General features: G+C 42.5%; 1 protein-coding gene and 2 pseudogenes across 4 annotated transcripts in view; 1 reads left to right on the top strand and 2 right to left on the bottom strand.

Moving 5' to 3' along the window:
• Positions 1–25,279, top strand: part of zcchc2 (zinc finger, CCHC domain containing 2) — a 71,586-nt gene that overhangs the window by 11,000 nt on the left and 35,307 nt on the right. For all 4 annotated transcript variants that reach the window (XR_011593295.1, XM_070880337.1, XM_070880335.1 and 1 more), the window contains exons 2-5: positions 10,883–10,988; positions 14,640–14,716; positions 17,811–17,882; positions 21,505–21,617. Coding sequence is in view for 3 of the 4 variants with exons in the window: in XM_070880337.1 (XP_070736438.1) it covers positions 10,883–10,988; positions 14,640–14,716; positions 17,811–17,882; positions 21,505–21,617 (368 nt within the window). In the remaining variant the exon portion in view is untranslated. The remainder of the gene's footprint in view (positions 1–10,882; positions 10,989–14,639; positions 14,717–17,810; positions 17,883–21,504; positions 21,618–25,279) is intronic.
• Positions 150–388, bottom strand: LOC139264875 (U2 spliceosomal RNA; annotated as a pseudogene).
• LOC139264881 (U2 spliceosomal RNA) lies at positions 5,908–6,145 on the bottom strand (annotated as a pseudogene).

Below are 25,279 nucleotides of genomic sequence, written 5' to 3'. Positions count from 1 at the left end.
TGAGCTCTTACAAAAGCAAATTTTTTTTCCTTTTTTTTTTAAATTCATAGCCAATCGTTCCAATTCTTTGTCAAATCACAAACGCCAGAGGTCACCTTGGGCCCATTCAAGGATCACTCTGCGCCAATGCTCTTAGCCAAAAGGCCTAGAGCCACTGCACCGTTCCTGGAAGTACTGCAATACCAGGTTCGTGCCATGGAGGTGGATGGGTCAGGTCCCCCACACACCTCCGTGGAGGTGGATGGGTCAAGCCACCCCATCCACCTCCTATTTCCAAAAAAACAAGCATATACCTTCCTGATCCAGGGAGAACCACCTTGGGGTTATGGTGGTTACTCCCCTGTCAGGTTAGTTACGCATGATCTTAGCCAAAAAGCCGAGAAGCGATGCAAAATACTGCAGATGCTGGAATCTGAAATAAAAACAGAAAATGCTAGAAATCTCAGCGGGTCAGGCAGCATCTGTGGAGAGAAAAACAGTTAACTTTACAGGTCGATGACCCTTTGTCAGAACTGGCGAATGTTAGAAATGAATGGATTCTTAAGAAGCACTAAGGGAAAATGCAAGAAAGAACAAAAGAGAAGGCCTGTGATAGGGTGGAAGATGGGAGAGATTAGAGAGACAAAAGGGGTGATGGGTTGACTTGAAATGGTAATGGCAGAAGTTAGAAAAAGGTTAGCCTGGATAGGGTGCGAATGGTGGAATAATTTCTAGCTTCCATTGGAGACAGAGAAAAAAATTGCATCAAATCGGGGGGGTGGGGGAAGGGAGCCAAATATGGGCAGGGGTTACGGTCTGAAATTGTTGAACTCAATGTTGAGTCCCGAAGGCTGTAAAGTGCCTAAATGAAAGATGAGGTGCTGCTCCTCGAGCTTGCTTTGAGCTTCATTGGAACAGTGTAGGAGGCCGGGGACGGAGATGTGAGAGTGGAGCGGGGAATTAAAGTGACCGTGAGCTCTTATCTTGTGCAGTAACTTTTTATGTGGCACCTTACCGAATGCCTTTTGGAAATCCAAATACACTAACTACATCTACTGGTTCCCCTTTATCTACCCTGCTCATTGCATTCTCAAAGAACTCTAATAAATTTGTCACACACGATTTCCCATTTGGATTGTGTTATGATTTTCTAAATGTCCTGCTACTACTCCCTTAATAATAGAGCCCAGCATTTTCCCAATGATAGATGTTAGGCTAACTGGTCTATCGTTTCTTGCTTTCTGTCTCCCTCCTTTCTTGAATAGCGCCGTTACATTTTCTAATCCGCTGGGACCTTTCCAGAATCTAGGGAATTTTGGAAGATTACAACCAATGCATCCACTATCTCTGCAGCCACTTCTTTTAACACCCTAGGATGCAGACCATCAGGTCCAGGGGACTTGTTAGCCTTTAGTCCAATGGCCAATTAATCTGCCTTTGGTGTTGGTTGAGCGAAGAATGTTGGGCAGGACCGCTGCGCGCAGCTGTCAGTCGATCACAAATATATTGATTCAGACCATACAGACAAATAGATGGCCACTTTGCTACCGAGCTGGAAAATTCAGAAAGTACTTAGTAGTTAAATGAATAGAAGATAATTTGTGTTGCTTGTAGTCTGGAAATCTGCACTCTATTTTAGCTCTCTAAATCTGTGCACGAATTGTGATCATTGCACTAGCTAAAGCTTTAAGTAGTTAATAAAGATTGAGCCTTGTTGGATGTGTAAAATTATCAAGTGTGTCATTGTTACTGCAGCATATTATAAACCGTTTGTGTTCTCCAGGCATGTAGCAAAATAAAAGTGGATGTTGCAACATTTCAAATTCCATGGTTTAATAATGGGAGCTTGCTGCCTTTGATAACTACTGTGGCTGGCAAGTAAAAATAGCTTGCCTATAAACTGGCTGCACGAGTAAAGCAGGATGGGACGCCATTATCCACCTTCAGATGATAAATCACTGGAGCAGTGCTCTTCTAGTTTGCTTTCCGAATGTCTGAGATATTTTACAAAGCAGTAACATGCATTGCTTATGTTTTTTATATATATATATATAGTTTGTTCTTAATTCAGTCATTTAATTAAAATGATCTGATCATTCAATTTCTTTAGTGCTGAATTACCGCTTTACTTTGTTTTGCTTAATTCAAGCTATTAGATTGCAAAAACCGAGGTCCAATTATTGTCTGAGAAGTTACCATGTTGAGGGGCAGACATCTGTGATATTGTGGATATTCTTTTAGCACCAATGTATAAAACTGTAATACAGAAGGAATAATTTGTTAGAATTTTGAACTTTCTGAAAGCCCAATATAAGTGAGTAATGTGTGCTGCTTATTTACGTGCTACACTAAAATAAACCCGGCACTTCATAGTGTTTGTTTCATCCAAAACTCTGCTTCCCGTGTCCGAACTCTCACCAAGTCTCATTCACTCATCACCTCTGTGCTTGCTAATCTATGTTGATGCCCGGTCCAGGAATGCCTCACTTTAAAAAAAAAAAAATAAATAAATAAATAGATTCGTCCATCTTTTCAAATCCTTCCATGGCCTCGCCCCTCCCTATCTCTGAAACCTCCTCCAGCCCCACAAACCCCCGCCGAGATGTCTGCGATCCTCCAATTCTAACCTCTTGCGCATCCACCATTAGTGGCCGTGCCTTCAGCTGCCTGGGTCCTAAGGTCTGAAATTCGCTCCTTAAACCTCTCTGTCTCTGCATCGCTCTCCTTCATTTTAAGTCTTTGATCACTTGTGCTAATATGTGGCTCGATGTTTGATGCTCGATGCTCAAGTGAAGTACCTTTGTGATATTTTATTACGTTAAATACACTATATAAATCTGTTGGAAGTGTCGTCTTTTGGATGAGACATTAAACCAAGCGCATATCCAAGTACTTTTTAAATGCAGTGAGAGTTTCTGCCTTCAGGCAGAGTTCCAGACCCCCACCACCCTCTGGGTGAAAAGTTTTCCTCAACTCACTTCTAATCCTTCTACCAATTACTTTAAATCTCTGCCCCCTGGATATTGACCTCTCTGCTGAGGGAAATAGGTCCTTCCTATCCAATCTATCTAGGCTACTCATAATTTTATACACCTCAATAAGGTCTCCCCTCAGCCTCCTCTTGTTCCAAAGAAAGTACGCAGCTGAATGCCAAGACTAGACTAGAAAACGACATTGCAGTGTGGTCATTTCCTTTTTGAGTGCAAAATATTTCCCATTTTGAGGCCCCGTCTGCTCTCAAGTGGCCGCAAAAGATCCCATGGCACTATTTCGAATAAGAGCCCTCCCTCAGTCCAGCACTGGTATGCTGCCCTTTCACCTTTTTAAATGTCTGGACTTGAGTCCATGCCAGACTGACTGAAAATCTCCACTGCATTGACCACAAATATCCTAACGTAAAATTAATTTCAGCAATCTTTATTGAAGTCTGTCCGTAACACAAAACCACGAAGTTCCATACAAACTGCACTAAATTGGCACTATAAGCGCTGGAGTTTTCCGAAATGAAGTGGAAATGATCACATTGATGCAGTAAAAAGTGTTCTAAATTTGGAGCAAATAATATTTAGATGGTTAATAGAATCATAGAAATTTACGGCACAGAAGGAGGCCATTATGCCCATTGTCTGTGCCGGCCAAAAAAAGAGCTATCCAGCCTAAACCCATTTTCTAGCTCTTGGTCCATAGCCCTGTAGGTTACTGCACTTCCAGCACACATCCAAGTACTTTTTAAATGCAGTGACAGTTTCTGCCTCTGCCACCCTTTAGGCAGTGAGTTCCAGACCCCCACCACCCTCTGGGTGAAAAGCTTTCCTCAACTCGCCTCTAATCCTTCTACCAATTACTTTAAATCTCTACCCCCTGGTTATTGACCTCTCCACTAAGGGAAATAAGTCCTTCCTATCCACTCGAGGCCCCTCATAATTTTATATACCTCAATAAGGTCTCCCCTCAGTCTCATCTGTTCCAAAGAAAGTATGCAGCTGAATGCCAAGAATAGACTAGAAAACAACACTGTAGTGCAGTCATTTCCTTTTTGAGTTCAAAATATTTCCCATTTTGAAGGAATTTAAAGCTTGGATAGGAGATGAAAATGGGACTGTTCCCATTTATATTGTGGAAATGCTATTATTTGAAGGTTCTGTGCTACCTGTTGGGTTCTCAGAATTCCAAGTATGGGTGACAATTCAGGAACAGGCTACCTACATAGTTGAGTCAATATCCTGATTTAAATTTCTGGCCACAGCCAAGGGAAGTCTCATTTTCTGGCAGGTGGGTGGATAGAAGAACCAGCGGCCTGCAACATCTAACACTGCTGGCCATTTACATTCACTCTTGGCAGGTCTGTTCGCAGGAGCTTCAAAACAACTATCTCCTGAGGTGGTTCTTGGCAGTACTGGTGCCACCTCATGTATGTTGGCATTGGCACTGTGTGAGAAGTATATGAATGAATGAATGACTGTGTGTGTGTGTGTGTGTGTAGAACATAAATAACAGAACTTAATGGATCCGGTGAAGCAGAGATGAAAGTTAAGGAATTTTGAAAAAAGCTTCTCCGATGAATTTTAACGAGTGAGGTACGTAGCTGAATTGTAGGGATTGGGAAGTCCCAAATTCAATCTCGTGTGTACTAAGCTAATTTGATTTAGCTGGAGCATCATTAGGGGCAAGATTGGGCTTGGGTATGGAACTGTTTTGGGGTCATTAGTCTACTGATGGACGCATAAAGACTTGCATTTCTATAGCGCTTTTTCTGACCCCAAAGTGCTTTACAGCCAATGAAGTACTTTTTGAAGTGTAGTCACTGTTGTAATGCAGAAAACGCAGCAGCCTATTTGTGCACAGCAAGCTCCCACAAACAGCAATGTGATAATGACCAGATAATCTGTTTTGGTGATGTAAGTTGAGGGATAAATATTGTTATAGTATCATGGAATCTTTTATGTCCACCTGAGAGCAGACGGGGCCTCTCATCCGAAAGTCGGCACCTCCGACAGTGCAGCACTGCACTGGGAGCATCAGCCTAGATTTTTGTGCTCCAGTCCCTGGAGAAAGAATTTGAACCCACAACCTTCTGACTCGGGCGAGGGTGCTATCCACTGAGCCACAGCTGACACTTGGTCACGATGCTGGAAAGTGACCAAGGGAGGGGTGGGAAAGGAAGTTAGTAGGGGAGGCGGAGTATAAAAAAATACAAGTGTTTCATTCAACACAGTGGTTCAGGCCAGGGCTTGTTGGGTAGAGAGGATGCAACTGTATATCTTGAGCATTCACTGCAGTGCTAACATCTGAGCGGAAAGGTATTTAATACGTTGGGGAAAAGCTGAATCACCAATGTTTAACAATGTGAAGAATCCATGCTGCTGCTTGCTCCTCTGTGTAACCGGCAGTGGAAAAGATGTGTGCATGCACCAGCAATTCCCCGTAACGCAGTTCTCCTGTTCCCAGTGACACTGAACTTCAGGTGTGGTTCACTGCTTCTTGTGCTCAAATGTACTCTCAAAGCAGAACATTTGTAATTACTGAGCTGTGCCAAATTGTTGGAATAAATTGGAGAGAAAAACTACAATTAACGAGGACATCCTAGTGAAGGCTGGGACTAGGAACCAAAAGTCCAGATTAAAATCATTGATTTACAACAACTATGCCTTGTTACTGTTTAGTAAACCATATTCTGATAATGTCTCAATAACCTGTACTGTCTTGTAGTTTACCTGGAATGCTTATTTAATGTGTATCTCCTTTCCCTTGTCTGTTCCTCATGCCTCACCAAAAAAACCTCATATTTGCCCCTTTCCTAAAAAATTTTTTTTCTTTTTTTTTCTCGTTGCCAATCTTTCCAATTCTTTGTCAAATCACAAACGCCAGAGGTCACCTTGCACACATCAAGGATCACTCTGCGCCAATGCTCTTAGCCAAAAGGCCTAGAGCCACTGCACCGTTCCTGGAAGTACTGCAATACCAGGTTCGTGCCATGGAGGTGGATGGGTCAGGCCCCCCACACACCTCCGTGGAGGTGGATGGGTCAAGCCACCCCACCCACCTCCTATTTCCAAAAAGCATAGGAGAATCACCTTCCTGATCCAGGGAGAACCACGTTGGGGTCATGGTTACTCCCCTGTCAGGTCAGTTACGCATGATCTTAGCCAAAAGGCCGAGAAAAATTGCTCATGCTTGGGGTATAGTTCAACAGCTCTCTGATATCTCATCCAGGTGATCACAGTCCAGGCATATACCAGAATGAACAGGCTTTCTGATCAGCATCACTGCTCAGCTAGACCGTTATCCTTCTGTTCAAATCCCTCTATGGCTTCGCCCCACCCCATCTTTGTAACCCCCTGCAATCCTCCGAGATCTCTGTGCCTCCAATTTTCTACCTCCTTTAAGATGCTCGTTAAAACCCATCTCTGTGACCAAGCTTTTGGTCACTCATTCTAATTTCTTATTGTGTGTTAACGCTCCTGTGAAGTGCCTTGGACGTTTTACTATGTTAATGGAGCTGTATAAATGCAAGTTGTACATTCCAGCAGATTGGATAATGAGTTCAGTAGGGGAGACCTACCTGATATTTCTGAGCCACACAGTTCACGAAGATCTGCTTTGTTAGTTGATCTCAGTCAGAGTTTCAGTAGAAGTCCTATATTGACTTTATTTGTCAATTATAAGTAGTCTATGCAGCTAAAGTCTGGGAAACCATCTCAAAATCTTACAGAATCATGATTCCGAGACCGAAAGAATCAAAATAGGCCTTTTGGCCATGGCACCCGGGCCAGCTCTCTGAATAAGCTCTCTACCTATTTCCGGTGGGGGTTGGGGGGGTGGATGATCCGGTGATTTACAATATACATTAATGATTTAGACGAAGGAATTGAATGTGATATCTCCAAGTTTGCAGATGACACTAAGCTGGGTGGCAGTGCGAGCTGCGAGGAAGATGCTAGGAGCTGCAGGGGGACTTGGACAGGTTAGGTGAATGGGCAAATGCATAGCAGATGCAGTATATTGTGGATAAATGTGAGGTTATCCACTTTGGTTGTAAAAACAGGAAACATAGAAACATTGAAAATAGGTGCAGGAGTAGGCCATTCGGCCCTTCGAGCCTGCACCGCCATTCAATGAGTTCATGGCTGAACGTGCAACTTCAGTACCCCATTCCTGCTTTCTCACCATACCCCTTGATCCCCCTAGTAGTAAGGACTACATCCAACTCCTTTTTGAATATATTTAGTGAATTGGCCTCAACAACTTCCTGTGGTAGAGAATTCCACAGGTTAGGCAGAATATTATCTGAATGGTGACAGATCAGTAAAAGGGGAGGTGCAACGAGAGCTGGGTGGCATGGTTCATCAGTCATTGAAAGTTGCCATGCAGGTACAGAAGGCAAGTGGCACGCTGGCCTTCATAGCGAGGGGATTTGATATAGGAGTAGGGAGGTCTTACTGCAGTTGTACAGGGCCTTAGTGAGACCACACCTTGAGTATTGTGTGCAGTTTTGGTCATCTAATCTGAGAAAGGACATTCTTGCTATTGAGGGAGTGCAGTGAAGGTTCACCAGACTGATTCCCGGGATGACAGGACTGACATATGAAGAAAGACTGGATCGACTAGGCTTATATTCACTGGAATTTAGAAGAATGAGAGGGGATCTCATCGAAACATTCTAATGGGATTGGACAGGTTAGATGCAGGAAGAATGTTCCCGATGTTGGGGAATTCCAGATCCAGGGGTCACAGTCTAAGGATAAGGGGTAGGCCATTTAGGACCGAGATGAGGAGAAACTTCTTTACTCAGAATTGTGAACCTATGGAATTCTCTACCACCGAAAGTTGTTGAGGCCAGTTCATTAGATATATTCATAAGGGAGTTAGATATGGCCCTTACAACTAAAGGGATCAAGGGGTATGGAGAGAAAGCAGGAATGGGGTACTAAGTTGCATGATCAGCCATGATCTTATTGAATGGTGGTGCAGACTCGAAGGGCCGGATGGCCTACTCCTGCACCTACTTTCTATGTTTCTTTCCCCATATTTCAATTATTTGTTTCTCTTCACTATTATGGATTGTAGGTCCACCACTGTTTCTGTTTGGATATTTCATACCCTAAAGACTTTACTTCCAGCTAACCCCTCCCCTCATTTTTGGGAGGGGGTTGTCTTAAATTTATGCCACCAGTTACCCATCCACTGACCAGTAGAAGTGAATTTTCCTAATTTCTAATGAACAAAAGCACAAGTTTTTTTAGGTTATCCTTATTACTAAAACTGTCATGAATTTCCTTTGCACCTCTTCATTATAAATTGAAGTACCAAAAACAGACAAAAATAGGTTATTGGAAGCAAGTTGGTACGGCTTCAATTGATGCTCCATTCAGAAGGACAGGTTGGGGTCGAGGACAAGAACAAACCTATCCTCCTGCTTGGGAGTTCAGTCTCAACAACTATACTGTCACTGATTGATGACATGCTGGTTGGTAATGAGTCGCTTGTATCCCAGTACAAAGTTAGTAGTAAAGCTGCAAGCATCAACTGTGGCCTGTGTTCCCACAGATGGGGTGTTATACTAGGGTGAGTCGGTTTGCAGAGCCAACAACTTAACTGTGCTCATTTAAGGTAAATCTAGTTGCATGTCTGTCCTTGACTTTTAACTAGTTTTGAGTTACTGGGTTTTGTGAGAACTTTTTGTATTAAGCACAGACCAAACTCCTGAAATGTGAAGTTATGTAACTTAATTTTTTTTTTAAAAAGTACTGCTTGGGGTTGGACTAAGCAAGAATCAAAATAAAGTCTTATTTTGTATGAAATATGCATTTCTTGACCAATATCAGGTTGTAGTATTAAAAAGTTTATTAAATTATGTTAGTGATCCAAAGTTATCCACGGAATAAATGTCTGGAAATGCTGGTTATGCAAATTCAAGTCTTCCAAAGTAAAGCAGGTTTTAATAGAATTTTACAGCACAGAAGGAGACAATTTGGCCTGCATTCTAAGTTGCTAACTGTCTCAATGAGCTAATTGCTTAGCCCCATTATGTGGGGTTGGATGCAGGCAGCAAAGTTTGGGTGTCGGACTTTGTGCAATGTGGAGATCGGAAAGCTCAGAGAAACCCTGGAGGTGGCAAAGGCATGATTGAAAATTTTGGAGGTGGTGAGGTTGGACAGCATTGGATTTAATCTGGATCCGTAGTTGAGAACGGGCCAGGGATTGAGGTTGCAGAGTTTTTGGCAAGAGCTTTAAAGGGTGGTTTTGGTCATGCCAGTATTGATTTGGAGAAAGCAGTGCTCTGTCACCGCACGGTTGTGGTTGTTACTTCAAGGGCAGTGGTGGAGCTGGGTGCCATTAATGTGCATATAGAAGCTGACTCCATGTCCATGGGGATAATGTTTCCATGGGGCAGCATACAGACATAAGAGGGGACTAACTAGGGAGCACTTCTGAGGGAACTTGCAGGGCTGTTCCCAGGAGACATGCTGGCTATGATGAGAATGCAACCAAGCAAAGCCAGTACCAAAGAGGTGGAAAGTGGAGGAGAATAGTGTGTTCAAAAGTATTGAATGCCTCAGAGGTCAAGGAAAGAAATATTTGCATTTATACAGTGCCATTCACGATCACTGGACTTCCCAAAGCACTTTACAGCCAATGGAGTAATTTTTTTTTGAAGTGTAGTCACTGTTGTAATGTAGGAAACATGGCAGCCAATTTGCGCACAGCAAGCTCCCAGCAATGTGATAATGACCAGATCATCTGTTTTAGTGATGTTGATTGAGGGATAAATATTGGCCAGGAGATAACTCCTCTGCTGTTCTTCAAAATAGTGCAGTGGGATCTTTTATGTCCACCTGAGAGAGCAGACAGGGTCTCGGTTTAACGCCTCATCCGAAAGGCGGTACCTTTGACAGTGCAGCACTCCCTCAGTACTGCACTGGAATGTCTACCTAGATTTTTGTGCTCAAGTCTCTGAAATGGGACTTGGACCCATAACTTTCTGACTCAGAGGCGAGGGTACTGCCACTGAGGAGGGATGAAGTGCTATAGTTCCAGTCAGAGGGACTGTTGGCTACTTTGATCAGGGCAGTCTCAGTGCAGTGGATAGACGACACCAAACAGAAGGGAATCAAACAAACTGATGGGAGAGGCGAATGTGAAACTCGGTAATGATTTTGTATTCCAAGATCTTCCAGAGAAAAGAGAAGCAAGTGATGAGGTGTTGGGCAAGGAGGAGAGGTCACGGTGAGGTTTTGAGGAGGCATTGATGACCGCAGTTTTGAACCGTGCCTGAGGGAAGAGTGCCATTGACTGTCAACAGCAGAAGATAGTTGCACGACCAGCGAGAGGTTGGGAGGGCAATAAGAGAGTACAGAAAGTGGGGTGTCATGGAGGCAATGATAAAATGGTACGTTTTACTTGCAGGAAAATATTGCATTGAACCTGCAGGAATCTCTTAATTAAAAATTGGCCGCTGTCATCATCTGTCTCTGAATCGCTGTCATCTCCTACCTGAGTGCTGCAGAAATAGTTTGCCGTTAAAACTCATCCTAATAAAATTCTACAAATCTCCCGTTAAATAATTCAGTAGGATTGTTGCCATCATAAAATTCTTTAGAACTTTTTAGTATCTTTTGTTCAATGTTTAAGAGAAAGTATATGGTAGGAAATTGTTCTTCAAATAAGCCCCTATAAGAAAACCTCTGGTTAAAAATAAAGATATAGCTCCTGAATATGTCTTATCCCGTGGACATAAGGCTTTCGAATTTAGCTTGCATTATTTGACACTAAATATGAATCTTGTATTTAATGGGGATATTTCTTTGGGAGAAGGAAACTGAAAATTGCTTTAGTTTCTCTGTAAATCAACCATTGATGTGTGTGTATAATATATATATAATATAATTTTTTTTTTTTAAAGGAGCGTCTCTCCAGGAAAAATTATTCATTGGGGACGGAGAGTAACTACTATGAAAGAACTCCTCCATCATCTTGTGAAGGGGCAGAAGCAATCGCTCAGCGACCAGGTAATCTTTGATCGAATTTAAATTGCTGAATCTCGCTTAAGTTATAATCACCTTCCTTGCCTATTAGTCAAATCAAATCTTCACATTCACAATTGCTCAATATTTCCCTTAACCACTTTCCAAAGAATTAGGATATCTTTCCAGCGTCTGTATGCTTGCAGACAAGTTGAAGGCCCAATAATTCGGATTTTCAAGTCGTCCTATGCCGCTGTCTGATGAACCCAGAGTGGCCAATTATTTTTTCAGATCCCGATGTTCAACTTCAAAAAGTGTTATGTCATGCGCGTGGTCAGCTCAAATGCGAAACGTACATTCACCCTACAGGGAAAATAATTAAATCCAGTGGTGATAGAAAGAGATCTTTTAGTACATCAATCTCTAAAGGTCCGTGACCATCGCCGTGTAATTATAGCTAAAGTGAACAGGGTTCTAGGGTATATTCACAGGACAATTCACTGTAAAACAGAGCATACTATTTTGTCCTTGTACAAGACCACATTTAGGCCTCAGTTAGAATACTATATTCATGTTCACACGGGGGATATTGAGGATTCGGAAAGGCTGCAGAGGAGCTCCACAAGATTCATTCCCAGTTCAAAACACTTTGGTTACCCAAATAGGCTCAACAAGCTGGGTCTCTGCTTTATAGAAACCTATACATGGGGGTGATTGGATCGAGGTTCCAAAATGATGTAGGGACCAGATTGTGTTTGTCGACTAATTATTTGAACTTGATAGTTTAGGAAGGACCAGGGTCCGTGTTCCCTTGAAGCTGCAGCGTTCTGCAGGTCCCGCGCAGCTGGTGAGCCAGAATAATCGCGCGCACGGGATATTTTGAATAGCCCGCACAGTCCGTTAAAGGGGCCGCACGGGACAAAAAATATTTTAGAGGGAACATTGGCCAGGGTTCACGCTCATAGATTATGTAAGGGCAGGACCAAGTTGGACGTTGGGCTGTTCATTTCCCAGACGATAGTGCACCTGTGGAACAGGCAGTCGGCTCGTGCAAATGCTGATTCACTGTAGTCCTTCAAGTGAGAGCTGGACCTGGTTCTGGGTGTGGTGGAGATCACCTCATGCAAGAGGTAGGTATCCTGTTGGGTAAATCAGGGCCATTGTGATCTCCTGGGTCACATTTGACTGCTTTAGGGCATCTGAGAAATTTTCCAGGTTTTTGTTATTTGACCGGCCTGGGTTTATAAACCTGGTTTTTCGCTCATCCCTGGGGATTACATGTCTGCGGGTAGTAGGGAGTGTGTCTCTTACAGTGCATAAGGTATCACAGGCAATATTCCCGCTAATACTTTTTGGCTGCACGGTCCCTTTGACTGGCTGCGCGACCCATTCAATTTCTCCTGCATGCACGGTTATTTCAATTGTACGGCCGTTGAGCAGCCTGCGTGGGACCTCCAGACTGCTGCTCGGCTACGCAACTTAATGGGAACATTGGTCCTAACTGTGTTTACCTGTCTGCCACTTTTGTACTTCGTTTCTGTTGGTCAGAGCTGGTCTGAGATGCACACTGACACCACCAGAAAAAATTCAGGAGCAGATTGGAGACCTAAATGTTGAGTTTTTGGGGTGGTTGATGAGGTGTTTTAATAATTTTCTCTGAACAAGTAGGAGATGCAGTGGTAATGTTGTTAAGTAAGATGAGGTAGTATTTTGTACAGAAAGTACTCCAGTTAGCTTTTCCTTTTTCCTTCAGTCAGAATTAAAGATCAAATTATAAATGATGATCTGCATTTCCTATTGGTCGTGTACATCAGTGTGCCACTATCAATCAATAAGGAAGCATTCTCTGTTCTCTTGATATTTCCTGCCTCATTTGATTTGCTATGATGATCCTTGTGGATAAAAATAAATTTGCGCGCTCTTCCCTCCCCACCTTGTTTCCTTCTGCCTTGAGCACACCTTTTGTTACTTGGAAATTTTCCTCCTCGTTAAGTCTTGTATTTAAAAAATTTCTACTTGCTATATATAAGCAAGGTCTCTGTTGTTTTGAGAGGCTGTCCAACAATCTAGAACTGTTCTGGGACTATGGATCTTAACCATGTGGTGGTAAATGCGATGATCATGTGTGCTCAAATACGCCTAATGAACAAAGCTCTCAGTGGGGCACTGAAATGTTTTGAGATTAAATGAATAAAATGCTAAGATTTTATTAAATGTTAATGTTGACTGTGGTATGTCATAGGGTATGGTAGCATAGTGGCTATGTTACTGGACTAGTAATCCAGAAACCTGGACTAATGATCTGGAGACATGAGTTCAAATCCCACCATGGCAGCTGGGGAATTTAAATTGAATTAAACAAGTCTGGATTTATAAAGCTAGTGTCAGTAATGGTGACCATGAAATTGCCAGATTGTCATAAAAATCCCGCTGGTTCACTAATGTCCTTCGGTGAAGGAAATCTGCCATCCTTACCCAGTCTGGCCAATGTGACTCCAGACCCACAGCAATGTGGTTGACTCTTAACTGCCCTTTGGAATGGCCCAGCCAGCAACTCGGATGTATTCAAGAAGGCGGCTCACCATCACTACTTTCTCTAGGGCAATTACGGATGAACAATAAATGCTGGCCTTGCCAGTGACTCTCACATCCCGTGATCGAATTAAAAAAAAAGAAACCATGGTGTTCTGCTTAAAGGTATTAAAGGCAAAACTGATGAATTAAGTGAATAAAATTGAAATGCTTGCCACTGTAATTACTTAATTATTCCCTTTGCCTATTTCACATTTACTCATTTAAAGGGTGGAACAAGTTGCCTCTAGTTTTTTTTTGTGGGGGGTGGTAGAAGAGAGAAGAGGTGGTGAGTAAAAGTGGCCTTCAAGTGTGAATGGACCCTCAAAGAAACTTGTTGGAAATAGAATTGAAATTTGCTCCTGCACCTCCAATTCATTGCAACGATGTCGTTGCAACGATGTCGTGACAACTGACAGGCAAATGCAGTGTATATCCCCGAGGGAGGTAGTGAAGCATTTCCTTTTGAAGTTTTAGTCCAATTTGGAGGTTTCCTCTTCAGTCTAGAGTACCTTCTTTTCTTGGCTTCATCCTGTGCTCTGACTCTGTCACAGTCGAACTATTCTCTGGTGTAGCAGGGAACTGAGACTGAAGTGGAAATCAGACATTTTCAATTGGAGACAATAAACTCTGCGGTGTTCAGATCAGTCGGGTTTTTTTTTAGGGTTCCATTTACACTTCAGGTTTAACATTGGTGCAAACTCATTTCAACTTCACACGGGTGCTAAACCTGATACGTAAATGTGGTGAGACTTTCTGTCGGGGGTAGTTTCACACCACTTTAGTTTGACGCTTGCTTGGGTTGTAAATCCAGAGTGGTGTCTCTCTCGGTTTATAAACCACTTATTGGGCCTGTTGGTTTGGAACCCATTGCTGCAATGTAAATGCACCATAAAAGCTTGAAGACTACAGAATTGCAGCAAATCATTTGTTGTAGCTTTTCTGAAGAACAAATGGACACATACAGGGGTTTCCAGTAGGTCCAGTCGCCAAGTTCTTAAGAATGACGTATAAGCTGGCTGCATGTCGTTTAAATGTGTCCAAGTGGACAAGAAGTTACTTCTGACCGATCATTGACTCCTTATTTTATAACTTGGGATTTCTGTTCTGTGTTTTTTTTTTAAGGAGTGCAGATTGAAAATATTACTTTCAAAACTGTGTCAAAAAAGAGATCAGACAACTACTGGGAGTACACATTTGATGTAAGTAATAAATTATCTTTAATTTGCTCTATATTAACAAAGAAAAAAAATCAGCAGATGCTGAAGATCTGGAAGGAAAGCAAAAACGCTGGGAACAGTCAGGTTTGACTGTATACTGCGGTGAGAACAGAGGAGTTTGTGTTTCAGGTGTGGAGCCCTCGTTTCTTGCTGAACGTTGGCATTCGTTGAATGGAAATTGCTGTCTGGTTCAGGAGCTTTATTGCTGTCCAAGATTGTGGATGGATAAGGATGATTTATTTGGTCTCTACATTGGTAGTTGCATTTGAATGATGGCCTTATTAATATCATCTTTAACTGCGTATGGATAGGCTCCGTACGATTGTTAAATGGTCACCGTTGCTCTTTGAAGTAGCGCAGAAACCCTTTGCTATCTGATCCAATATCCAAGGCTTTGAAAAATGGCATTCATACTTGGAGTAATTTGTTTTTGTTTTTAGTATTCTTGTGTATCACTGCCTGTAATGAAGGAATAAATCCAACATAAAAATGGTATCAAATGGTCCATTATTCATGAGAAAGGGAATGTAATAAATATGGCCATGCAGCTTAAACCTGGATATAACATACCAATGATTCAGTTGTGTCTTTTTCACGAAAGGGTTTGGAACTATCCAATAATTTGAATTAAACAAAGTAATACAGCAAAGGGGGGAATTTAGTGCTTAAAGATATTTAATTGTGACTTCAATTCAGAGACTGTGTATATATTTACCATGATTAGGCCAAAATTTTCAGCTCTGGAGCTTGTGGAAGCTTTACTCCATACTTGCACTTCTTTAAAAACTTGAAATGTGTTATTGGAGAGGGGATCTGGACTTGCCAGACATTTGTATGCAATTAAACTAGCATTTAAAGTACATAGTCATGGAGTAAAAGGCATAATATGGCCACAATATTTGAGCACGACAAGTCTAGTGCACTTACTTATATCCACATTTGTTTTAAGCTGAAAGTAGATGAATTGGATCATGCGATAAGTATGGATGAAGAAGGCTCTTCCATTCACCCACCCAAAGAAGTCAGCTTGCTCAGTGGTAGCACTCTTGTTCTGTGTCAGGAGGTTGTGCATTCAAGCCCCAGAGGCTGAGGGAGGGAGTGTTTGCGCTGTCGGAGGTGCTGTCTTTCGGATAAGTTGTAAAAGATTCCAAGGCACTATTTGAAGAAGAGCAGGGAAACATAGAAAGTAGGTGCAGGAGTAGGCCATTCGGCCCTTCGAGCCTGCACCACCATTCAATATGATCATGGCTGATCATGCAACTTCAGTACCCCATTCCTGCTTTCTCTCCATATCCCTTGATCCCTTTAGCCGTAAGGGCCATATCTAACTTCCTTTTGAATATATCTAACGAACTGGCCTCAACAACTTTCTGTGGGAGGGAATTCCACAGGTTCACAATTCTGAGTGAAGAAGTTTCTCCTCATCTCGGTCCTAAATGGCTTATCCCTTATCCTTTCTGGCCAATATTTACACCTCGACCAAGATCACAAACAGATTATCTGGACATTATTTCAAAGCTGTGCACAAATTTCCCATGTTACTACACTTCAAAAGTATTTCATTGGCTGTAAAGCTCTTTGAGACATCCTGAGGTTGTGAAGGGTTATAGAAGTGGAAATTCTAAGTCTCCATTTTCAGCATCCAATTGTTTAAGATTGCAAGCCTTTTTCCTTCCCCGCTTCTTGCCTGCTCTGCATCGTTCACTTTTTATGTAAAGAACAATTTTCTGGTGTCAGTCCTAAATTTGCTGTTTACTAGTCTGAATCTGTATTCTCTCTATCTTCTCTCACTATTTAATTCAAAATAATAGCCTGGATTAAATTTTTTGAAGCTCCCTTTCCTCGCAACTCAGACACTAGGGATCAGCCCTATGGCTTTTCTCTGCACTGCCAACGGTGCTTAAATGTTCCCCTTGTATCTCGGCGACCAGAACTGGACAAGGTACTCGAGATGCAGTCTGACCCCAGAGCGTTAAGTGGTTTGGTCACCACTTCTTCTGACTTGTATTCTGACCATGTAGTGCAACATTCTGGTGGCTTGTTTGATCTACATTGGTGGGACACGTGTGTTAAGTCCGTTACGACTCTAATTCAACTTCATCCATGGCTACTAAAGCACTTATTTGTGGAGTACTTGTGATCCTTATTTTTCCTTCCTATGTGCAGCACTTTGTACTTGACTGCATCAAATTTCATCTGCCGTTTTTCTGCCCAATTAAATATTTTATCCCAGTCGTTTGTCATTTCTGAGCTGCCTCCTCCGTTTCCACTGCCAGTTCTTGTTTGGTATTTTTTTGCAAATTTGACCACTTTGCATTTGAGTTTCTGAATCCAGGTCATTTATGCAAGTTAGAAACAGTAGTTCCAACACTGAGCCCTGGGGCACCCTGTTCAGTGCTCTTCTTTCCCCACCGTCCCCAGCCCCGTCCCCCATACTGACATAATTCCTAATAATGGATGATTCTGTAATCAGAGTCACATGTATGGACATCAGCTGCAGGAACTGACAAGACAGACTTGCTGTTGTAAAATGGCAAACAGAATTTTGGTTTTGTATGTAGAAGCATGGAATACAAAAGCAAGGGAGGGTAATGTTGAACTTGTACAAGATCTGTTTCCAGTAATGCTACGGTAATGAACGGAGCAGTGGGGCTTTTCCTCGTGGAGATGGAACGGTTGAACAATTGACCTGATGGATGTCTTTGAGATAATGACTAATTATATTCAGTTAAATAGTGGTGAATTGTCTGCAAGACAGTAACAAGAGGCCACAAATCTAAGATAATAAAGAATTAAAGGAGCGGTTAGGGAACAAATTCTTCACCCAATGGGCAGTTAAATGTGGAAGTCTCTGCCACAATCTGTGGTTGAAGCTGAACCATAAATTCTTTCAAGGAAATTAGTTAGATGCTTGAAGAGGAATATTGAAGAGGGTCTGGAGAGCAAGCGAGTGAGAGATTAGACTTGGGAAAGAGAAATCTTGGTGCAGCCTGTTTGTGTTGTTGACGTTCTATGATCGTATCGCATTTGTACTCTTATTCACAACACTCTTTCATTAAAAAACAATGTTTTGAAGGTCATGCGGACTGATCTCTCGATGTGTACTGTGAGAAAAACACACCAGGAACTGCAGGAGTTTTTAACAAAAGTAAGTTTTTACTGACTCAAATTTCAAATCTGCAGGGAGGTTGTGGGGGGGTGGGGGGGCGTCGAGAAGAATTGAAGAATAGACAATGGCCCAATGGTCCTAACGCAACATGCTCTTGGTGTTCATGCCATCAATTTTAACTTGCATAAAAGTGGAAACCTGAGCGGTAACATGTTAATTTCTGACCTGCTTGATAGTTGCATATGTGAGAAGTTTGTGTTGTAATGCTTGACCAGCATTACCCATCTTAATGATTCGGGATTTTCACTAAATTTTACAAAAACTCAACTCATCTCGGCTCTTAGTTCTATGGGTACGAGGTAAGCTAATTAGAATCCATATCTATGTTTAAGTTCCTCATTCAAGGTGATTGCCTAGGATGAGGATAGGGAAGTAATTTTGAATCGAGGCAGTTCTTCGATTCTTGGTGATAACAGCTCCGAATTGTTGATAGTGGATTGACATCACTTCATTGCAGCAGTGGGTGGCCTGGTGCAGGAGCACAGGTTTCTTTCACGATGCTTGGTTGAGAGTTTCTGTCTCCTCCAGACATCAGGACTCATGTACTGCTGACTTTCTTTTTGATTTGTGAGCAAGTTAAAGAACTGGAGAACTAGGGGCAGTGCACCCCTTCAGTGGGACGTATGCAATGGGTGACCCATCTGCAGGCTAAAACAGAAAAAATAACCCTTTTGTGATGCAGTCCATGGCCCCCAAGATAGATACCGACAAGGTTGGAAACTCCTTGCCATTAATAACTGAATATACAATGAAATATTTTTATGGTTTCCCTGCCTCAAGCATCTGAAGTGCTTGATCAGGACCGCCATCAAAAGCTTCCATTGTACATTGAGTTTCACAGGAATTGTGCATTCAGGTTATCTATGGAGTCCTGATCATAAATCCATTCTGAGATTAAAAAGTTGCCTTGTTTCATTATCTAGATTGATGGTTCTAATTCATTGAGGACGGAGCAGGTTCTATTCTTGTAACTTTTGGAGTCACCAACAAATTGGGTGAGGAGGAAGTAGAGAGAGGCAGATTCTTCCCCTATCCTTGATCTCTGGCAATTAAATGGACTTCTGAAAAGTTAAAAGTTCAAGAGTTGTGCTTTATGTGGTGAACGAACGATGTGTGCTTGCACATTGCCTTTTGGCTTTGACCCAGAATATTTGACGTTCACCTTTCCCCTTAACACTTACGAATACAAGGTTCTTTTCCATGGCCTTTGGCCTCCCAAGGTGTTCACGAGATATCTTTCCATTGTTGGAATGTATTGGTGTTTGTAGCGCGAGTACATCCATGTGTATTTAGACGATTGGCTTGTCAAAAGTTTCTCGAGTCTGCCTAAGCTGTGCCAGTAGATCGGATCTCTCTCTACCATTCAAGAATTCTGTTTTATCGTCGGTTTTGATGGGAGAAGTTCCTGCCCACAGTTCTCCACAAGTTCTTCAACTTACTCAACAAACAGCTCTTTACAATTAAAAGGAAGGCAGTGTATTCGTCCTCCATTAATTCTCAACCAAGAAGGCTGTGCTATTGTAGTTGGAGTCAAAACAGAACCTAATATTCATTGCCTGTTTTCAGATGCTTGGAAGAGTTTTTTTTAATTCATTCACGGGATGTAGGCAAGGCCAGCATTTATTGCTGTTGAGGAGGTGGAAGTGAGCCACCTTCTACAACTTGAGTGGCTTGCTAGGCCATTTCAGAGGGCAGTTTGCTGTGGGTCTAGAGCCGCACAGGGTAAGGACAACAAATTTCCGCCCCTAAAAGACTGGATTGGTTTTTTAATGAAAATCTGGTAGTTACTGATAGCTTTGTATTCCAGATTTATTTAATCAATTGAGTTCAATTTAAATTCCCCAGCTGCCATGGTGAGATTTGAACTTGTGTCTCCGGATCATTAATCCAAGCTTCTGAATTACTAGGCCAATAACATATCCACTATGCTGCCGTATCCTTGTGCCATTCGGCTGTTGGCCATGATTCAGAGTGTGGGGTCCTTCCTTTTTTGGGGATGGAAGGAACTGGATCTTGGCCAGATTCAAACTCTGTGTTCATTTTAATGGTGGCAGGTGTCTTTGAGATGTAACAGCTCAGTAAATTGCAGGCATTGGCTCACTGAATAACCTAGCTTAATTGATGGTCCTTGCGTGCCACCTGAATTCCTTGTTAAAGTGATTTTATACCAGTAGGAGACTTGCTCCCTAAACTGGTCAGGTTTCACACCCATTTGATGCTTGTAGTGCAATTTTTAAAAAAAATTGCATTCATTGTACAAACCTTTTGTAAGCACCATCACTTGATGCCTGTGGTCCACTTTTTATATTCTAATTAAGAGTGAAATAGATTTTACAATGCAGTCCTCAAGTTGAGAAACACCCTAACTATTCAAAGGACACTGCTGGTTACCTTTGATGTCTTTAGCAAGGTTCAGAAAAGTATTGATTACATAATATCTGACTTAGCTTGGCACAGGAACCTTCCTTGATCAAGTGGGCCTGGGTGCTCTCGCTATTGCACGCGGCTCTTGCTCTCTCACTATCTCTCTCTCTCACCTCAATCACTACTGGTGGACGTATGGGAGAGATCATTCACCCTGGTGGATCATTTTCATTCCTGTCTGTTTCCATGTGGCAAACAGCATGTCCCACCACTTGGAGTTGTCTTTCTGTTCTTTCTTGTTGGTTTTGTCTGTGTCTCTTCTTTCGTTCTCCCACTTTGTCTGTCTCTCTCCACAGAGACATTGAGCCAGAGAATCCTGCAATTTGACATGGTTCTCAGTTTTTTCAAGATGCAAATGAGGTTCTTTTTGTTAACCAACATAAAATCTGAGAATGGATTAAGTGTCCTGAAGTTGCAACTTTTTAAAAAAGCACTATTTGTGCATTGTATACATGAGAATCATGGTACCATGAAGACCCACACGGTAACATAACTTCTTGTAGCCACCAGCTTATAGCAGAAATCGACAGGTTGCTTCAAGGATGACTAATACGGAGAGTACAAGTATTGGCATATTGCTATAAAGAGGACGAAAGGGTTTTTTTTGTGTCTTGTAGCAATTTAAATTCTGTTCAAACTGATTGCCTGTTTCTCGCAGGAGTCTATCTTCCAAGATGACTCTGGCTTACCACTGTTTAGTCTTTGAAGAAGCTTTTTCTCTGCAATGTGAAAAAAGCAGCATGTCCACATAGACAAGGTCTTCAGAATCAGATCATAAAAGGCTTTAAGGCCTCAACACCCCTGCCAAGAAGAAACTATATTTGTGTTTGAGTCTGATGACGTTTCATATTGAGCTGGTCTTATTCTTTTTGGACTTGGTCCCTGAAGGATTGTGTGAAATTATATTGCTGATCATGTATTGGGGAATGGGTACTGAATAATGCTTATAAATACAAGCAGTCCTTAACTGGAAAATCTGTGTGTGCATGTTAGCAACCAAGCAGACTTTGGGCTTGTAATGAAAACTACCAGTTAACAAATGTCACCATTCCTTAGTTAGGATGTTTTTGAGCTTGGTTGCGTTTCCAGCGGTAGGTTGAATTAATTGTGCATGACCAAGTCATCAACCTTGTTATTGTGTGATTCTAAAACATTATTCTGCTGTTTGCTCCTACAGCTTCCTAAGGATCTTTCCATTGATGCTTCTGGCAAGACGGCATTGCGGGCACTAAGTCACGGTTCCCAAACAAGGGAAGACAGGCGGCACTCCGATCTGGAGTCAATCATAAGGTAACCAACCATTGGTCGGGCACATAGTTTAAAGTACTAGTGGAACGACAGTGCTGATCTCCCCTCTTTATAGAATATCCCCACTGCTGTATTCACCTGGCTGTGCATGCCTACCTAAAGCCAAGGTTATCCCAATCAAGTGGCTACTCCAGTACAGTACTTAATCATTGCAAATAAAACTTAATTCGGGCAGGTGGAAGGGAAACATTTCTGTTTTCAAATAATGGTGCTTCCAGGAAACATGCAGCAATAATTAAGGAGGCAGTGCAAATGAGATTATTGAGGTATTTCTGTATTTCAAAAATGTGCTTGCTTGTGCTTTGCAATAATTTTCTCCTGCCACCGTTCCTTCCCCCTCTGAAAACATTTGATTATGAATTACTGTTTACACTAGTTCAATACTTCTGAATTGTGAACATAGGAACAAGAGTAGAGCATTTAGCCCTTTGAGCCTGTTCCGCATTCAGTGAGATCTGTGACCTAGCTCCAATTCTATGGTATAGACTTCCAAGATTGTGCCTGCAGCAGAATCTGTTCGGATGTTGCTTGCCGCGAGTTTGTTCTTTCAAAGAGGCAGATTTTGAGTTTTTGTTTCCGTCCTTAATATTCTCAGTCTCTTACCATACATGTATCTTTTTAAACGTGACTACAGTGCATTGTAATTTTAAGTAAGAGTATTCTCCTACTCTCAGCTTTTCACCCCGCTGGATTGAATGGCGAACTTTATTCTTCAAATTTGCCCCCTCGTGTGAGAAATGCGGTATTCTTTTGCCATGTTGATTTTGTTTCCTGCCAGCCCCTTCGCGAAACGTTATTTGAAAATCTCTCTCTTCCTGCCTTCCACCACATCCACTGCAATGCTCTCCGCTTGCCTGATTCAATTTATGTTTCATACTACTCTGAATTTGCACTGTTCCAAATCTTATTTTAATTATGCTCTGTGTCATATCCATGCCGTTGGGAATTAAATCACTCAACTGCACTGTTTCAAGCCAGTTGCTGAACTGGAATGTGACCCTTTCATGGTGGGAGGGGCAGCTCTATACTTCACTTGTTATGGTAAGAGTGGAGTTCTTGGTGTGAGCTGCTCCTTATGGACATGTTGCCTCCAACTTTCTCTCTAAGCAGCACGGGACTGGCGCTTCCATGTGAAATTTTGCACGAGTGGAACTTTAGGCCGCTCAGCCCAAAATAAATTGGAGGGAAACAGGAACATTGGTTGTCTCCCAGTTTAATTTAAGGAGACTCAATTGACACATTGGGCTCATGACTGGAAAATGATATATAACTTGAATAAGTGCAGTGTTATGCATGTGGGCAGGCCAAATGCTCAACATTAATCATCATAGGCAGTCCCTCGAATGAGGATGACTTGCTTCCACAAGAGTTCAGATGTTTCAATGAAGCGCCAATTGAGGGGGTGGAAGATGCCTGTGTGTGGATTTTTTTAACATATGGTGAGCGTTGTACACCAGTCACCACACGGGCTCGACAGCGCTAGGCCCTTATCCAGTGGCAAGGGTTGAATAATATACCCTTCAGGGAAAAGCATGAAAGAAAGTGGAGATAGAGATTTGGGCATTCTAGTACATACATCTCTAAAAGTGCATGAGCAATGACAGCTAGAGCTAGAGTTGGGGTGTATCCATAGAACAATTGATTGTAACATGAGGCACACAACTTTATCCTTGTACAAGACCTTGGTCAGGTCTCACTTGGAAAACTGTGTCCAGTTTTGGTCTCCTCACATGGGTGATATTGAAGCTTTGGAAAGGGTGCAGAGGAGGGCCACTACACAAATTCCAAGTTTAAAGCAACTTCATTATCAAGATAGACTCATCATAGGCAGTCCCTCGGAATCGAGGCAGACTTGCTTCCACTCCTGAAGTGAGTTCTCTGGTGGCTGAACAATACAATATGAGAGCCACAGATATTCGCCAGGGGAATGAGTGTGTGGGGACTGGTTTACTGCATGCTCCTTCCGCTGCCTGTGCTTGACCTCTTCACGCTCGCGGCGTTGAGATTGTAAGAGCTCTACGCACTCCAGGATGCACTTTCTCCACCCAGGGTGGTCTTCGGCCAAGGACTCCGAGGTATCAATGGTGATGTCGCACTTTATCAGGGAGGCTTTGGCTCGCTGGCCGTGAACGAGCTCCGCATAGAGCATTTGCTTAGGGAGTCTAGCATGCAAACTATGTGGCCTGCCCAGCGAAGCTGATCGCGCGGTCAGAGTTCACTGCTAGGGATGTTAGCCTGGACGAGGACACTGATAGTGCACCTGTCCTCCCAGGGGATTTGCAGGATCTTGCGGAGACATCGTTGGTGATATATCTCCAGCGACTTGAGGTGCCTTCTGTACATGGTCCATGCCTCTGATCCATATAGGAGGATGGGTATTACTACAGCCCTGTAGACCATGAGCTTGGTGGTAGATTTGAGGGCCTGGTCTTGATAGTACGGTTGAGAGGGCTTTAAACTAGCTTGGCAGGGGGATGGGAACCCAGGAGAGGGCTCTGAGCTAGTTAGAGTGGGTGAGAGCTCAGACGAACAGAACCCCAAGAAAGAATGCAAAAAGCAGGAGGCAACAGAGCAGAGTAGCACTGGGGTAAGTGTAAACCACAAGGTGATAGGAAGAGACAATATGTATGAATATAAAAGGGCTGCAGGAGGGGTCAAAACTAAAAATCATGTTTTAAAAACTAGTATTAAAACACTTTACCTAAACGCACGCAGCATTCGAAACAAAGTAAATGAGTTGACGGCACAAATCATTACAAATGGGTATGATTTGGTGGCCATTACTGAAACGTGGTTGCAGGGTGGCCAAGTCTGGGAATTAAACATACAGGGGTATCTGACAATTCGGAAAGATAGACAAGAAGGGAAAGGAGGTGGGGTAGCTCTGTTAATAAAGGATGATATCAGGGCAGTTGTGAGAGACGATATTGGCTCTGATGAACAAAATGTTGAATCATTGTGGGTGGAGATTAGAGATAGAAAGGGGAAAAAGTCACTGGTGAGCATAGTTTATAGGCCCCCAAATAATAACTTCACGGTGGGGCGGACAATAATCAAGGGAATAATGGAGGCATGTGAAAAAGGAACGGCAGTAATCATGGGGGATTTTAACCTACATATCGATTGGTCAAATCAAATCGCACGGGGTAGCCTTGAGGAGGAATTCATAGCATGCATACGGGATTGTTTCTTAGAACAGTATGTTACAAAACCTACAAGGGAGCAAGCTATCTTAGATCTGGTCCTGTGTAATGAGTCAGGAATAATAAACGATCTAGTAAAAGATCCTCTCTGAATGAGTGATCACAGTATGGCTGAATTTGTAATACAGATTGAGGGTGAGGAAGTAGTGTCTCAAACGAGCGTACTATGCTTAAACAAAGGGGACTACAGTGGGATGAGGGCAGAGTTGGCTAAAGTAGACTGGAAACACAGACTAAACGGTGGCACAATTGAGGAACAGTGGAGGACTTTTAAGGAGCTCTTTCATAGTGCTCAACAAAAATATATTCCAGTGAAGAGAAGGGATAGAAACATAGAAACATAGAAAATAGGTGCAGGAGTAGGCCATTCGGCCCTTCTAGCCTGCACCGCCATTCAATGAGTTCATGGCTGAACATTCAACTTCAGTACCCCATTCCTGC

The sequence above is a fragment of the Pristiophorus japonicus genome, chromosome 5 (assembly GCF_044704955.1).
Source record: "Pristiophorus japonicus isolate sPriJap1 chromosome 5, sPriJap1.hap1, whole genome shotgun sequence".
Taxonomy (NCBI): domain Eukaryota; kingdom Metazoa; phylum Chordata; class Chondrichthyes; family Pristiophoridae; genus Pristiophorus; species Pristiophorus japonicus.
This window is presented reverse-complemented; position numbering and strand designations above follow the sequence as displayed.